The sequence below is a fragment of the Hyla sarda genome, chromosome 2 (assembly GCF_029499605.1).
Source record: "Hyla sarda isolate aHylSar1 chromosome 2, aHylSar1.hap1, whole genome shotgun sequence".
Lineage (NCBI taxonomy): Eukaryota > Metazoa > Chordata > Amphibia > Anura > Hylidae > Hyla > Hyla sarda.
The window spans coordinates 117,969,234-117,983,935 of NC_079190.1; the positions used below are offsets into that span (position 1 = coordinate 117,969,234).

The 14,702-nt window shown below is 42.2% G+C and overlaps 1 protein-coding gene across 4 annotated transcripts in view; it reads left to right on the top strand.

Annotated features, from left to right (window-relative positions):
• The window catches only part of ASIC1 (acid sensing ion channel subunit 1), a 355,544-nt gene that overhangs the window by 94,601 nt on the left and 246,241 nt on the right, over positions 1 to 14,702 (top strand). For all 4 annotated transcript variants that reach the window (XM_056555379.1, XM_056555377.1, XM_056555378.1 and 1 more), the window contains exon 2: positions 11,126 to 11,491. In XM_056555379.1, the coding sequence (XP_056411354.1) occupies positions 11,133 to 11,491 (359 nt within the window). In that variant the 5' untranslated portion in view covers positions 11,126 to 11,132. The remainder of the gene's footprint in view (positions 1 to 11,125; positions 11,492 to 14,702) is intronic.

Below are 14,702 nucleotides of genomic sequence, written 5' to 3' on the forward strand. Positions count from 1 at the left end.
ACTTCTACCACCAGGATTCATCTCTAATGACAGACATCACCAATCACGGTGATGCCCGGCTTTAACCCTTTAGACACCGCAATCAAATTTGATTGTAGTGTCTAAAATGCAAGTAAAAATGTCACGGCAGCTCTGTGAAAGTAAAAACACCCAACCTGCCAAATTCAGGACCCGGGAAAGTGTCTACTTCCCTCCCTCACAAGCGTCTATAAAAAGTGTGTGGAGTAGAGCTCTTCCCACCACAGCAGAGCTGCGCAAAATTCATCATCCTGCTGCACCTTCTTGATAAATAAGATGCACGCTAGTCAAATAAACCCAAATAAACGTGGGAAAATAGCTCTACCGTAGACGTTCTTTGATAAATCTGGGCCATAGTGCTACTTTAGAACACTGGACTAGTTATGGTACATACAGGGCCTGTTCACATCTGCATCTAAGGTTCTGAGCCTCAAATGCAGATTTCAGCGCAAATCCCCGAGCAAATGATGCAGTATGGAGTTATTTTGTCTGGTAAAATGCTGGCAATTTTAGCTTAAACATTACTGATCCCATTAGACATTTTTTCACAATTCCATTTTCGTCAGGAGCCACGTGTTACCGTCATTTTCATTGTTCTGCTTCTATGAAGGGGCAGAACAACAAAAGTCCTTGACACGGATGTGAAAGAGTACTCGCCTTTGTAGTTGAACAATAACTCCATAACATTTTTGTATGATGAGAAATCATGTCAATGTTCTTCTATTTTACTGGGTTGCTAAGGCTATGGTTTTGTGCATGTACTTTCCTCTATGTGTAAGGTTTAGGCAGGTACATCTTGTGGTTTATGAGTTTGGTATACCAAATGCTGCCAGCTAGATAATAACATTTACATCCATGAATAAACGTTTATGAAATACATGTTGGACATAAAGATGCATATGAAATGTAGATTTATAGATAGATAGATAGCCAATTAAACAAAACAGGAGCACACCGAATAAGATGAAAGTGTGTCAGGCTTTATTCATCAGATGCCACGACGTTTCAACCGCCTCTCGCGGTCTTTGTCAAGCACTTGTCAAAGGCCGCAAGAGGCGGTTGAAACGTTGTGGCATCTGATGAATAAAGCCTGACACGCTTTCATCTTATTCGGTGTGCTCCTGTTTTGTTGAATTGGCTATTTGTGGGGGGCCCCTGACCCAGACCCGGCCAGCTTGCACCCGTGCACATTTTTGGGAGTGCGGTCCCTTTTTGGATATATTAGATAGATAGAATAAACAAATCTATAACTACAATGGATACCTCCATTCTGATGTAATCTCCATTTTCTTTATGTAGACTGTTGCCCGATGTTTAAGGAGCATATTACAAGCAAGAAATATGACGTGTTCAGGGCCATATGAACGATCGTTGGATCATTTGTGCAGCCCTTTACTTCCATCACTGTTGGCTGTTCATCCCTTATTACACAAGGAGCTGTGCGGCCAACAAGCAATGGTTTATAAACTAGTTTAAAGGATGCAAACAGCCTATGAACAAGCATTTCCTCCATTGTCCGCTGCTTGCTGGGCCTTTTACACAGCAATATTGGCCCAATAATTTCACTGTGTAAAATGTCCCTAACCCTTTTTTATCATTTTTTTTTTTCAGGAATCACTTTATTCTAACTAAATAGTATTATGCTTTGTGGTGATTACAACATAGGTAAAACCAGATAAACACAGTTCTTCTATTGATATATAGTGCAGTATAGTTCAATGCCCTATCAGCACCTGTCAGCAGAATTTTTTCGACTATGCTTTCTCTGAGACACTTTTGCGTTTCAGAGTAAGGCCTAGTTCTTTGTAATGAGGGAGCCTATTGGACAGGAACAGGTTCCCTTTAAAGGGTAGACATGTACATATTTAGTAGTAAGGGTGTATTCCCACATTCAGGTCTTTGCTTAAAGGGGTATTCTTTGTTGTATTACTATTCTAAAAATGTGCTCAGCCCTATACTTATATCTTCCACACACCTGCTACTGTTCTCCCAGAGCTGGTCCTGTTACACAGTGTCTCTTTGGTTTAGGGTTGGCATACGCACTGCCTGCTCTGCCAATCAGCAGCTGCAGCAGTGTCCGATCTCAGATGCTGATTGGCTGAGTGGGCAATGCACACACTAACTCCAAGCAAAAAAGTACCGTGCAATAGGACCAGCTTTGAGAGAATGGCAGCGGTGGGAACAAGGATGGTAAGTATACCCTTTTTTATGTTATACACCAGGCTGAGCACATTTTTAGACTTAACTCAGAAGATCTCTGTAACAAACTGATGTAGCATTTTTGTAGTGCAAATTATCACGTTTTACTTCACTTTTGAGAATATTTTTATACGCAGAGTAAGCCACACAGGTGATTCCAAATTGAAGATAGGACCCAAACTTGCTGTTTTAAAGATCGGCAAGTCAGGGTATAGCCTCCAATTTTCAGAGAATCGCAAGTGCTTGTGACCACGACTAGAGCTTGCAATTCACTGACTTGCATGTGAACTTTACACTGTTTAAAGCAGCAAGTCCACATCTACAATTCAGAATCGGTTGCTAGCACTGCGTCTAAGAGTGGCCATAGGAAATGAAGGTAATATGGGCACATCTGCAGGGTTCAAATCAATGGTCCAATCAGTCTTTATTAGAAATCTCCTTCTCGAAGACATCTCAGAAGACATAATTGAAGACATTACTGAAAGGAAAGGTATCTGGTGCAGTGTTCTTCTGAACATCAATATTTGTTTTTTGACCATCTCTGTATTCAAAGAAATCTTAAGGTGAATTGATGTAGGAGATGAATAACTCGAACATTGATTTTCCGGATTCTCTCCTTTAATCTTGCAGCAATATCTCAACCTAGGAAGGGAAGTTTTTAAACAAAAGCTTCTGATTTACCAGAACAGACCTACATTTTCTATAGATGTCAGGGGATAAGAAGCTGATTGGTGGAGCGGGCAGAGTAGATAGAGGATAACTTTGGATTTTATTATATCCCCTTTAATAAATCTCTATAAGGGAGATTTATCAAAACCTGTCCAGAGGAAAAGTTGCCCAGTTGCCTATAGCAACCAATCAGATCGCTTCTTTCATTTTTAACAAGGCCTCTGCAAAATTAAAGAAGCGATCTGATTGGTTGCTTTGGGCAACTTTTCTTCTACACAGGTTTTGATAAATCTCCTCCATTATTTGTATTTTGGTTGAACTGTAGACAACAATTAGATTTTCTCCATATATTTAATCAGACACAATGGCAAATAAGTCCACAATACCATATTTACTATAACCCAGACATATCTGCAAATTCATTCAACTGGTGAAGGGCTTAGATGTTTCCCTAGAGATTACACAGACTTGCATTTATAATATGACTCACAAGACAGTAAGAGAAGATGCAATCTCCATCTCTTGTCCTCATCTCCTTGTTGATGATGTTGTCTTGGATGCTATTTTGCATTTGCTGCTGTCACTGAAAAGTGTTCATTTGTCACAGTGTTTGTATTACTGTATATTATTATAGGTTATTTCTTATGGTTTTTCATTTCAATAACAATCATTTACTGCTGTGGAATAAGAATGTTTTACATATAAGGCAGATAAGGAATCCAAAATAAGCAAAAGAAGACTAACATTTCAGTAAATTGTGGCCAATTTTTATTTTACATTTTTTGTGTGTTATACTTGGGATTCTTCTCTACCAGTCAGGATGTAGAGCCATTGTGTAGGGGGGCTCCCACTTGGGTGAAGTCAGCATGGACCCCCCTCCCCATTTTACCCTTTCATTGGAAATGTGCAGCCACCGTCCGCTTCCGTCAGCAATATCAACTGATGGTAGGGGCTTCTGCAGATTGATTTATAGCAATCATCTGATCACAATAATCTGGCTAATTCTCTTTGAGACTGTGCTATTCTTTTCATACTGAATAAGCTTTGGATAAACTTGGTGTCTTACACTGGTTACTGTTTTTCATTCTGCTTTCCAAAGAACATAAATGACAAACGTGTAACTAATAATAATTCTTATTATTCTTATTATTATGAATAATACTTACATAGTGCCAACAAATTCCACAGCACATTCAAATTTTGAGGGTATATATAAAGACAAATAATGAGGACCTTACTCGAGAAAATACTGTCAATTCGGGATCGGGATGAGACAAAAGGCAGAAGGCTTCATTTATACAATGGTCCAGCCATGTTTTTTAAATAGACCAGTTAGGCTAGGTTCACACTACGCAATTTCCGCCTGCAATTCCGCTTTGAAATTGCAGGCAGAAATTCCGCTTACTAAAATGTATAGTGTAGTGAATGGGTTTCCGTTCACAAAATTCACATTTCGGAATTTGTGAAGCGGAATTTGTGAACGGAAAATCCACTTGAAAATTTCCGCCTGAAGAATGGCGTTGCTCATTCTTCAGGCGAAAATACTTGCGGAACACATTGCAGTCTATTGGAGATTGCAGTGTCCACGCGGTCCTAGCGCCGACTGATTCAGTCGGAGCTGGCCACACACAGAATTTTCTGCCCGGAGATTCCGCAGTGTGAACCTAGCCTTAGGGTCAATTGACACGGCAGAATTTCCGCTTGCAGAATTCCACCTCAGATTAAAGCCTATAGATTTCTTTGGGATTCCGCACTCCCATTCACACTGCTGAATTTTCGCTTGTGGAGAAGATGTTGATTTTAGATCATTAGCAGAGTGAAGGATGGAGTGTAATAGTCCATAATAAAGCAAATACATATATATATATATATATATATATATATATATATATATATATATATATAGATCACAAACATAGACCGCAGCACACCAGATTAACGTGAAGTGGTATTTATTCCAACCAACGGAGCAACGTTTCAGACGCCCATGCGTCCTTTCTCAAGGGTGCTTGAGAAAGGACGCATGGGCGTCTGAAACGTTGCTCCGTTGGTTGGAATAAATACCACTTCACGTTAATCTGGTGTGCTGCGGTCTATGTTTGTGATCTGGATTTAGGAAGAGCTCCTGACCTGGGCTTATCTCCGCCAGCACCCCTTGTGACTAAAGGACTGATGTGCCGCTCCAATTGCTTGTTTCTATATATATATATATATATATATATATATATATATATATATATATATATATATATTGTAAGGATTCCTTCTTGGGGATAGCTCCAGGATCGTCCTGGACACTGCCACGGGACACGTTTCCACTCAATAAACCCGCAGACAATGGTTATTCCTTGCCAGCTTTATTTAGACAGGTTGCAGGGGAAAAACAAACATAACGCAGGAACAAAATAAAATCCTAGACCGTCTGGTCACTGACTACACATATCAGCATGCCCTGTCCATCAACTGGTGAGCTACCTCAGCCAGTTGAACAAGTGATTCCTGCAACCTGTTACTCACAGTTCACACCACTTCTTGGACCACTCACAGATTCCAGCTGTGTGCTTCCTCAACAGGGTCCGAGTGTCTCCCCCTACAGCAACATGCTGTTTCCCAGGGAGAGCACAGATTAGACTGAGTCTCCATCTTATATACACCTCCCTTCCCTACTGCCTCATTACTTAAGAAGCAGGTGAGAGAATCTTCAGGGTGAGCAAAGGAAATACACCCTTTCCTTGCCACCTTATCACATATCCCCCCCCCCCTTGCTCAGACCACCGGGAAGGGGAAGATTTACTTGAAAGGCAGAAACCATCTGCCTTTCCTTTCTCTTGGACAACTTTTGTCTCACAGTCTCTGAAGTCCTTGACTTTTTTTCTTCCGGACTTTTACCAGCCACCAATTGCAAGTCTCTCGGTCACACCTCTCCAGTACCAGGTTCTTCACCCTGGTGTGGGCAGGGTTCTTGAAATTAAGGACCGAGAGGACCGATGCTTCTAACCTTTGTCTTCTTCTGGCTTGCTGGACCTCTGCCTCTGCTTCAGAGAATCTCACACCAGGTTTCAGCTAAGTCCTAGCTTCAGGGGACTTCTTACAGGGCTTCACCTCAATCTTAGCATTAGAGGACTTTTTACCGGGCTTCAGAGAAAGCATCCCTGTATCCCGTAACTTCTGCCCCAGAAGCCTTTCTTGAGCCAATTCCACCATAGCTTGGTCTCTGCTCTCTTTATGAACTTCCCGGTCCTCTTTTTCTCACATTTTCGCTGCTTACACTGGAGCTTAGCAGACTTCTTCTCTGACTGTCAAGTAACTCTGTCAAGTCCCTGATAGTATCTTCCGAAGACAGCAATTGTTTCCTCAACTGTTCATTGTCCGCCAGCACAGCCACCTGCTTGTAGAGTTGCTCTCCCAGTAAAACCAAGGCAGCTACGTGGGACCTTCTGCGTGTTTCGTTCTGCGCTTCCAGGCTCTCTTTTAAGAGCTTCATGTCATCTTCCAGCTTTATATATTTCAGCTGCTCACTCTTGAGCTTTGCGGAGATCATCTTCTCTCTGTCCAGCAACTGTTTCTTGGTCTTCTCTAACTCATTGATAGATTTTCCACTCTCACCAATCTGTTTAGATAGATCTGAGATCTCCTGTTGCAAGTTCTTGTTTTCATGTTTCAGAGTCTCAACTTGTTCCAGGGCCTCCTCATACTGCTCACTGAGCAATTCATTGTCATGACGAGCAGATTGAAGAGCATGTGCAAGGGCATTCTTTGCCTTGACTTCCTCCTCAAGTTGTCTCTTAGCTTTAGAGACACTCTCCAGATTGCTGGCAAGAGCATCAACTTCCATCTTCATTTCATTCTTCTCTTTTTCAATTTTTTCCATAGCTACTAGCCTAGCCTTGTGATCACTCCGCAGAGCCTGATATACACAATGTAGAAGACTCACTTCTTCCTGGAATGACATCCGCTTGGCCAGACTCTCCACTTCACTCTCCTTGCTGGTCACAAGACCCTGGGAGCGGGACAGTTCATCCTGCAGAGCCACAAACTCCCTTTTGTGATGTTTCATCACTTTTTCCAGCTGAAGCCTCGCTTCTTGCTCTTTCTTAAAGTCAGCAAGTGATTTGTCCTTCTCCTCTGTCAAGCGATGTACCTCTTTTTCTTTCTCCATCAACTTCACAGAAACCATCTGCAGGGTTTCTTCCATATTCTGGATCTGCTCCAGTTTTTTCCCAAGGCCAGCTCGTCTTTTCCGAGACCTTTTACTGACAGCGGTCTCCTCACTCTCGCTGTTAGACCTTGAGACATCCTCTGGTCCTCTGTCAGACACTCGACCCAGCTCTTCTCCGTCTCTAGATGAAGTCTCCACCTTTTTCGGGGTTGCGGACACTTGTGCCTCGTTATTATCATCAACAACAGGTGCCACCAACACCTGGCACTCTTCCTCTCCCACCACGTTGGCAACTCTAGAGACTCTTGCTAAACACTCCCATCGGACCGGCAATCCCTTGGTGGTAAGTTTGTTGCCCCTAGCAACAACTTCAATGGCTCTTGGCACCAGCGAGTCAGGGTAATTCCCGAACAGTTCCTCTTAACTATCTCTCGGCTCCTTGGCAGACTTTTCTTTTGTCTTGTCAGTGTCTCTCCACGGCCTGGCAAAAACGACTAGGGCTCCTGGGTCTGCAACAATATCTGCTCCAGTGGTTCGACCTTCCTGGTTACAACCCCTCTCTGGTCCAGACGCCACATCTCCTTCACTTAGGACTCTATCTGTGACCGTAAGCGCAGCCCCCAGCCCAACCGGTACTCTCTTCCGGAGTTTTGTTTTTTCCACAGCCATCTTCGTAGCTTTACTTGTGGACTGCTCTTCAGCTCCCCTAGTGGTCTGGCACACTCCCACCTGAGATATACCTAGGGTCTGCTGACACTCCCTGTCCTCAGCCTCTGCTGAGTTACTGTCCCCTGCTACATGGTGCAAATCAAGTGTTGTGAGCGTATCAGGTGTTCCTGCTCTAGTCACCTGACTATCTTCCCACAACTGTTGAAAAAACGGAAAATCTTTCCCCAGCACTACTTCATACTCTAAGGTAGGCTCTATTGCAACCTTGTGACTTATGGTACCATAGGGAGTAGAAATACACCCCAAATACCGGCTTGTATAGATATTATAGCGGGGTCTGGCTTTCTGCAGCTGGTCTATACCAGACTTATTACACATTTTGGATCTAACAAAAACATCCTCTTTTTACCTTCTATTTCCAGCTCACACAGGTTTTCTTTTGTCCTGCGAGAGGTGGGAATAGAACTCTTTATATCAGAACACATAAGCATAAGTTTTTCAACAAAAACATTATCAGCCTGCATGGGTTCACAATATACAGCACCATTCACACAGTCCAGTAGAGACATCCCAGTCCTCACTACTTCCGGAACCTTTGTGTGCGAACTCTCAGGTGCACTCTCGGCATCCCACAGCTGCCAGAAATACGGAAAGTCTCTGCCCAGTACAATTCAACTGTAAGTTCCGCACATACCTCCATTATATGGCTCACTGTCCCAAAACACGTTTCAAAGTCAATCGGAATAGTCTTACCAAACTCTGGTCGGAACTTCACGAATGGAATGACGTCTGGCATAATTCTGAAAACAGTCTGGCGGAAATCCAGTTCCACAAGTAGTGCGATTCCACCCACCAGTAACTCACGGGTCCTCTTTTCCGTCTTGGCAACCACAGCTTGCGGCCCACGTCGGTTGCTCCCAGCAACAGCCTTTCGAGGTTGTCCCATCTTCTTGACACAATCTGTTGCCCCTAGCAACTTTCCACCACAGGCTCCGTCCTGCACTTAGTCTCCTCAGCTGGGCTCAACCGATTGGCAACATGTAGGGGGTTGCTCCTAGCAACGGCTCCTCTCCAACTCACCCGTTGGTTGCCCTTGGCAACGGGTTGCCCTTAGCAACGGCGTGCCCGCATCCTCCACCTAAATGTAAGGATTCCTCCTTGGGGATAGCTCCGGGATCATCCTGGACATTGCCACGGGACACGTTTCTACTCAATAAACCCGCAGACAACGGTTATTCATGCAAGCCTGGCACCTTGCCAGCTTTATTTAGACAGGTTGCAGGGGAAAAACAAACATAACGCAGGAACAAAATAAAATCCTAGACCGTCTGGTCACTGACTACACATATCAGCATGCCCTGTCTATCAACTGGTGAGCTACTCTCAGCCAGTTAAACAAGTGACTCCTGCAACCTGTTACTCACAGATCACACCCCTTCTTGGACCACTCACAGATTCCAGCTGTGTGCTTCCTCAACAGGGTCCGAGTGTCTCCCCCTACAGCAACATGCTGTTTCCCAGGGAGAGCATAGATTAGACTGAGTCTCCATCTTATATACACCTTCCTTTCCTGCTGCCTCATTACTTAAGAAGCAGGTGAGAGAATCTTCAGGGTGAGCAAAGGAAATACACCCTTTCTTTGCCACCTTATCACAATATATATATATATATATATATATATATATATATGCCATTCAGGGTTTGTGGAATGCTTGGTGAAAGCCTCTACAAGCTTTGCAAAAGGCATGTATGGCTCTCACCCTTCGCATTTTACCAGTGTAGAAGGACAGGGTAACTTGGCTACATTTGACTTCAAGTCATCCACATTTACATTTTCCTTCTTGGATGGGGTCTTCAGTGAATATAGAAAATATTAAAGTGATCCTCTTATGAATTACTAGCAGCATCTCTATGGGAGTAGCTTTAGGCGTCATATGGTTGCTTCAGCAACCTGCCTTATCCTGAATCTCACCCATCACTTGCAAATTCACAACCAAAGTCCTTGAAATATAATGTATAAAAGTGACAGCATGGCTTAGCCTTGATACTTGTTTTTGAAGTGGTTTGGGATGACGTGTCATGATTATTTTCTATATTTTAACTCATATATCACCAGCTGGGATTGAGTGTACAGTTATTTTTTTTTTTTTTTTTTTTTGAGCTAGATGGTATTACACAGTTTTGTATCTAGGAATTGTAGATTTTAGAGCATACATTCTTATACTTAAAGGGGTACTCCACTGAAAAAAAAAAAACATTTTTTAATCAACTGGTGCCAGAAAGTTAAACAGATTTGTAAATTACTTCTATTTAAAAATCTTAATCCTTCCAGTACTCATCAGCTGTTACATGCTTCAAAGCAAATTATTTTCTTTTTGAATTTCCTTTCTGCCTGACCACAGTGCTCTCTGCTGACACCTCTGTCCATTTTAGGAACTGTCCAGTTTGAGTAGGAGCAAATCCCCATAGGAAATTCAAAAAGAAACTAACTTCCTGTGGAGCATATAGTAGCTGATAAGTACGGGAAGGATTAAGATTTTTTTTAACAGAAGTAATTTACAAATCTGTTTAACTTTCTGGCACCAGTTGATTTAAAAAAAAATGTTTAACAGGGGAGTAACATTTTAAATACATGTCAGTTTTTTCTCATACTCAGAGTTACAGCCTGTATTGTAGCCTAGAGCTGTATTATAAATTCTGCTAGTTGTCATCTTCACAGAAACATAGCTTGTGCCTAAGAAAATTGTTAAATTAACTGGGAATACTTAGAGATTTCTACTTACTTGGCTACTGGCAGATCTAAAAACTTTTTATATGTTGTTACTGACGAAAATAAAAGACCTTTTGTAATATGGTTGTTTAAAAATGTTTTAATATTCAATAAACAAAAATGCTTTTGAAAATTCCACCACTAGGGGTCCCCATACCTACTGGGACACTAACAAGTCCTGCAGCGGCATCAGGCTTGTCCATGAGTCATGTACAAGAGATAACTCATGGACAAGGATGCATGAGCAGACACACCAATCACCTCCACCACAACCACAAGGGAGGGACACACCCCCTGGCTGTCCAGGCATGCTGGAAGTTAAAGTTTTGCAACATCTGAAGGGCCATAGATTGAGACCATTGCTATAAACATATGCTCAAAGGAGGTCATTGCTTGTAGAAAAGCCTGATGTGAATAATTGCATTGTGAAATAGCGCAAGACAAGTGTGCATTATCTAAATGGTTATAATTGTCTTTATTTTCAGAGGGAGTGGATAGTAAACGAAAACACTCAGAATAGTTAAAAAGGAGATTGTAAACAAATATCATTTGTTTTATTTTTTCTATGTTCTACTTTTATTACAATCCTAGTTTGTCTATGTGGTAAATATCAACTTATACTGCAATTATTGTCCTTCCAGTGCCCGCATGGATGTAAAGGAAGCAGAGGAGCTGGGTAGCCCCCAGCCAGTGACTCTTCAGGCCTTTGCCAGTGGCTCAACACTTCATGGCATTGCTCATATATTTTCCTACGAGCGTTTCTCATGTCGGCGGATGATCTGGATACTATGTTTCCTGGGCTCATTGTCCCTTTTGCTGTTTGTGTGTACTGAGAGGATCATCTATTACTTTGATTATCCACATGTCACCAAACTAGATGAGATTGCAACTGCCAGGATGACCTTTCCAGCTGTGACCTTCTGTAACCTCAATGAGTTCCGCTTCAGTCAAGTAACAAAGAATGACCTTTACCATGCGGGGGAGCTACTGAGTCTGCTCAACAACCGGTAAGAGGAAATCCTCAACATACTTCACTAGGTTAGCTGCCGGTCAGGCATTCTACTGTCATAATACACATTCAGCCATCACTCATCAGAGACTGTGGTATTTTTAATTAAAGGGATACTAACCATTTAGACCAAAAATTGTCTTAGAAAAAGAGCTGGTACTCTCACTGGAAGTTTTTAGGATGGAAGATGTATGAGATGTGATAGTTCTCATGAGAGCAGGCCTTCTTTTGTCAAAGATTTCTAGGTAGTATTAGACAATGACTGATACTTTTCTCTTTTTTATGAATACATGTATTCAGACATTATGAATACCACCGCTATTTCAAGCCTCATATTTCACAAAAGAATTTCACTCAATACTAGATGGGAAATCCTGGAATATACCTTTTTATTGCTGAAAACTGAACACTATGCATATCTGCAATAAGAAATTAATTGAAAGGAATGTAATTATATAGACAGAAAAAAAACAACAAGCCACATTGTAACAAATAACCGGCTCATAATAATAACAGTTTTAATGTGCTCAGTAAAGTCAAGGCACAAAATCAATATGTCTCCTGGGGAACGGTATTATAGCACAAAGAAAACACACCTTAAGATAAAGAGAGAAATTTGGTCTCAGAGAGAAGGACAAATGCCCCCTGATTAAGAACAAATGCAAGAGCCGACAGGAGGGGAATGTGATTAATAATCATGTGATTATACTTCCAGCAACTATTAAAGCTATGCTATATTTAGTGCATATTGTATATAATAGTGGACAGTTTGAATTCTCTATATAAGCTCCTTCATTCAGTACACAGGGGTGCATCTTGTGGGTTTGCCTGGAAACCCCCACCCTGTTGGCCTAAGATGGTGATGGTGACCAAACTGGACTACTGGACTCTGGTGTAGTGAAGGCCATGTCCTGCCATCAGCACTAGTGGCACTGGTGGCTTTGAAATGTGCAGCCATGCGTAGCTACACAGTCCTTTCTATCTCCTTCCTGCACTCCTGGGAGGAAGTAGAAAACTAAGCAGTCAGATTTTCTGTTATGGACCATGTAAGTTAGTAGCAAAAACAGCAGTCTTCGGGGAGGGAGTAGAGTTGAAGGAGAGGCAGTCTGTGAGAGCGGACATAAGGAACAATCTGCCAGTAGCAGTCTCTAAAAGAAGGAGCAAAAAGTGCATAAGGAGCATTTTGTGAGAAGGGGCATATGGAGCAGTCCGTGACATATGGGGTCATAGGACAAAGTCTGTGAGAGAGACAGCATAGGAAGCAGTTTGCAAGACCTTGGGCCATAAGGAGCAGTCTGTGAGAGATGGGAGCTTAAGAAGCAGTCTAAGACAGGCATTATGAGGAGACTGAAAGGCATGGACTGAAATGAAAAGCATAAGGAGCAGTCAGATAGAAGGAACATAAGCAACAGTCTAAGAGAAGAAGCATAGGGAGCTTCCTGTGAAAGGGACCATGAGAAGCAGTCTTTTAGAGCCAGTGAACAATGAAAGAAGTATGAGAGATAGGGGAAGAGCTTCTGCATACAGCAGATACAACATAAGGCACAATCTGAGAGAGTGAGGGAACTCTGTGAAAGGAGCATAAGGTGTTGTCTGTGGGAGGGGTATAAGAAGCTGTCTGTGGGAGATTTGGCATAAAGAGCTATCTGTGAGAAAGGGGGGCAATAAAAAGCAATTTGTAAGATGAGACATGGGGAGCAGGTGGCATAAGAAGCTGTCTCAGAAGGAGTAGTGTGTGAAAGTGAAATATAAGTAGATGGGAATATTGGGCAGCCTGTAAAAAATGGGAGGAACATAAGGAGCAGCTGTATTAGGTGGGATGATGTGCTGTCTCTGAGAGGAGGCATAAGTAGCAAATTGTTGGAAGGAACATAAAGAGCTCTGTAGGAAAGAGGGTATGAGAACCAATCTAAAAAAGGTGACATAAGGAGTAGTTTGTGAGAGAGATTACATAAGGAGCTATATATAGGAAGGACATAGGAAACAGTGTGTAAAAGCCGCTAAGCACAGCGTGAGAGATAGGAACATGTTTTTAAGAGTTGGGAGCATAAAAAGCAGTCCCTGAAATAGGGGGAAGAAGTATGTGGGAAATGGCGTTTTAGGTGTAGTCTGTGAAAAAGAGGGAATAAAAAGCAGCCTGTGGCATGAGGAGCAGTAAATGAGAGTGGAGGCATAAGGAGCAGTCTGTGAGATAGGGGGCATGGTGAGCAGTGTGTGAGAAACAAAGTATATGTAGTCAGTGAGGGAGGACATAGGGAGCTGGCTTTAGGGGAGGTATAAGGAGCTGTGACAAAAGGTGACTGTGAGGGGGCCAAAAATAACCGTGTTAGAGAAGGGGAGTAGTGTGTCATAGATGAGACCTAAGGAGCTGACTTAACGAGGGGGCATGAGGAGCAGGCTGTGTGAGGAATCAGAGGCATGATGAGCAGTCTAAATGAGGGAGGAGCATGACAGCAGTCTGCATAACATTAACTGTAACACTGGTAACTGTGTAGGGCACAAAGAGAGTTATTCTTATTGTTTGGGGTACTAGAAATAGCAATTTTACTGTGCACTAATACTGTACTTCTACAACTAATGTATGTTGCTAAATATGGGAGATTATCTGTTTGCCACCATTATTCAACGGTAGAGACTGTGGGGCACTTTTTTTTTGGATAGTCACTGTAAGTATGACATCATTATTTTTAGAAGTTCAGTATTTGGGTGCTCTTTGTAACAAAGCACGTACAGCGATAAGAGCAAATGGGGAAGCAACAGGCTCAGAACTCGGAGTAATAGCAGGATAAGGAGTTTGTGTACAGTAGGTTAAGAAAGGGCAGGGAGCTTGCTGAAAGTGAGGAACCATATATGTCAGGACAGCAAACTCTGCAGACATTCGTAGTGGCTGGAAGAAGTGGATGACGTTGATCCATAGACAGGAAAGTGAATGACTCCAATCAGAAAAGATGTCACCTCACTGGCTGTAACTAAATCACTCATATGGTCTGCAGAACACCTCTGTAAAACTGCCGTCTACCGTTATATGCTTACTTTGTTCAGTAACAGTATATTATAATTGAGTCACTATAAAGTGTTAATGGTAGGGGTTATGATATGGTGATAGGATATGGCTTTGTATAGCTTGGACATTGATCATATTGTTCTCTGTATAGTATGTTTCGTTAATTAACAGTATGGAGTGAATATTTTTTTCTGTTATAGTGGCA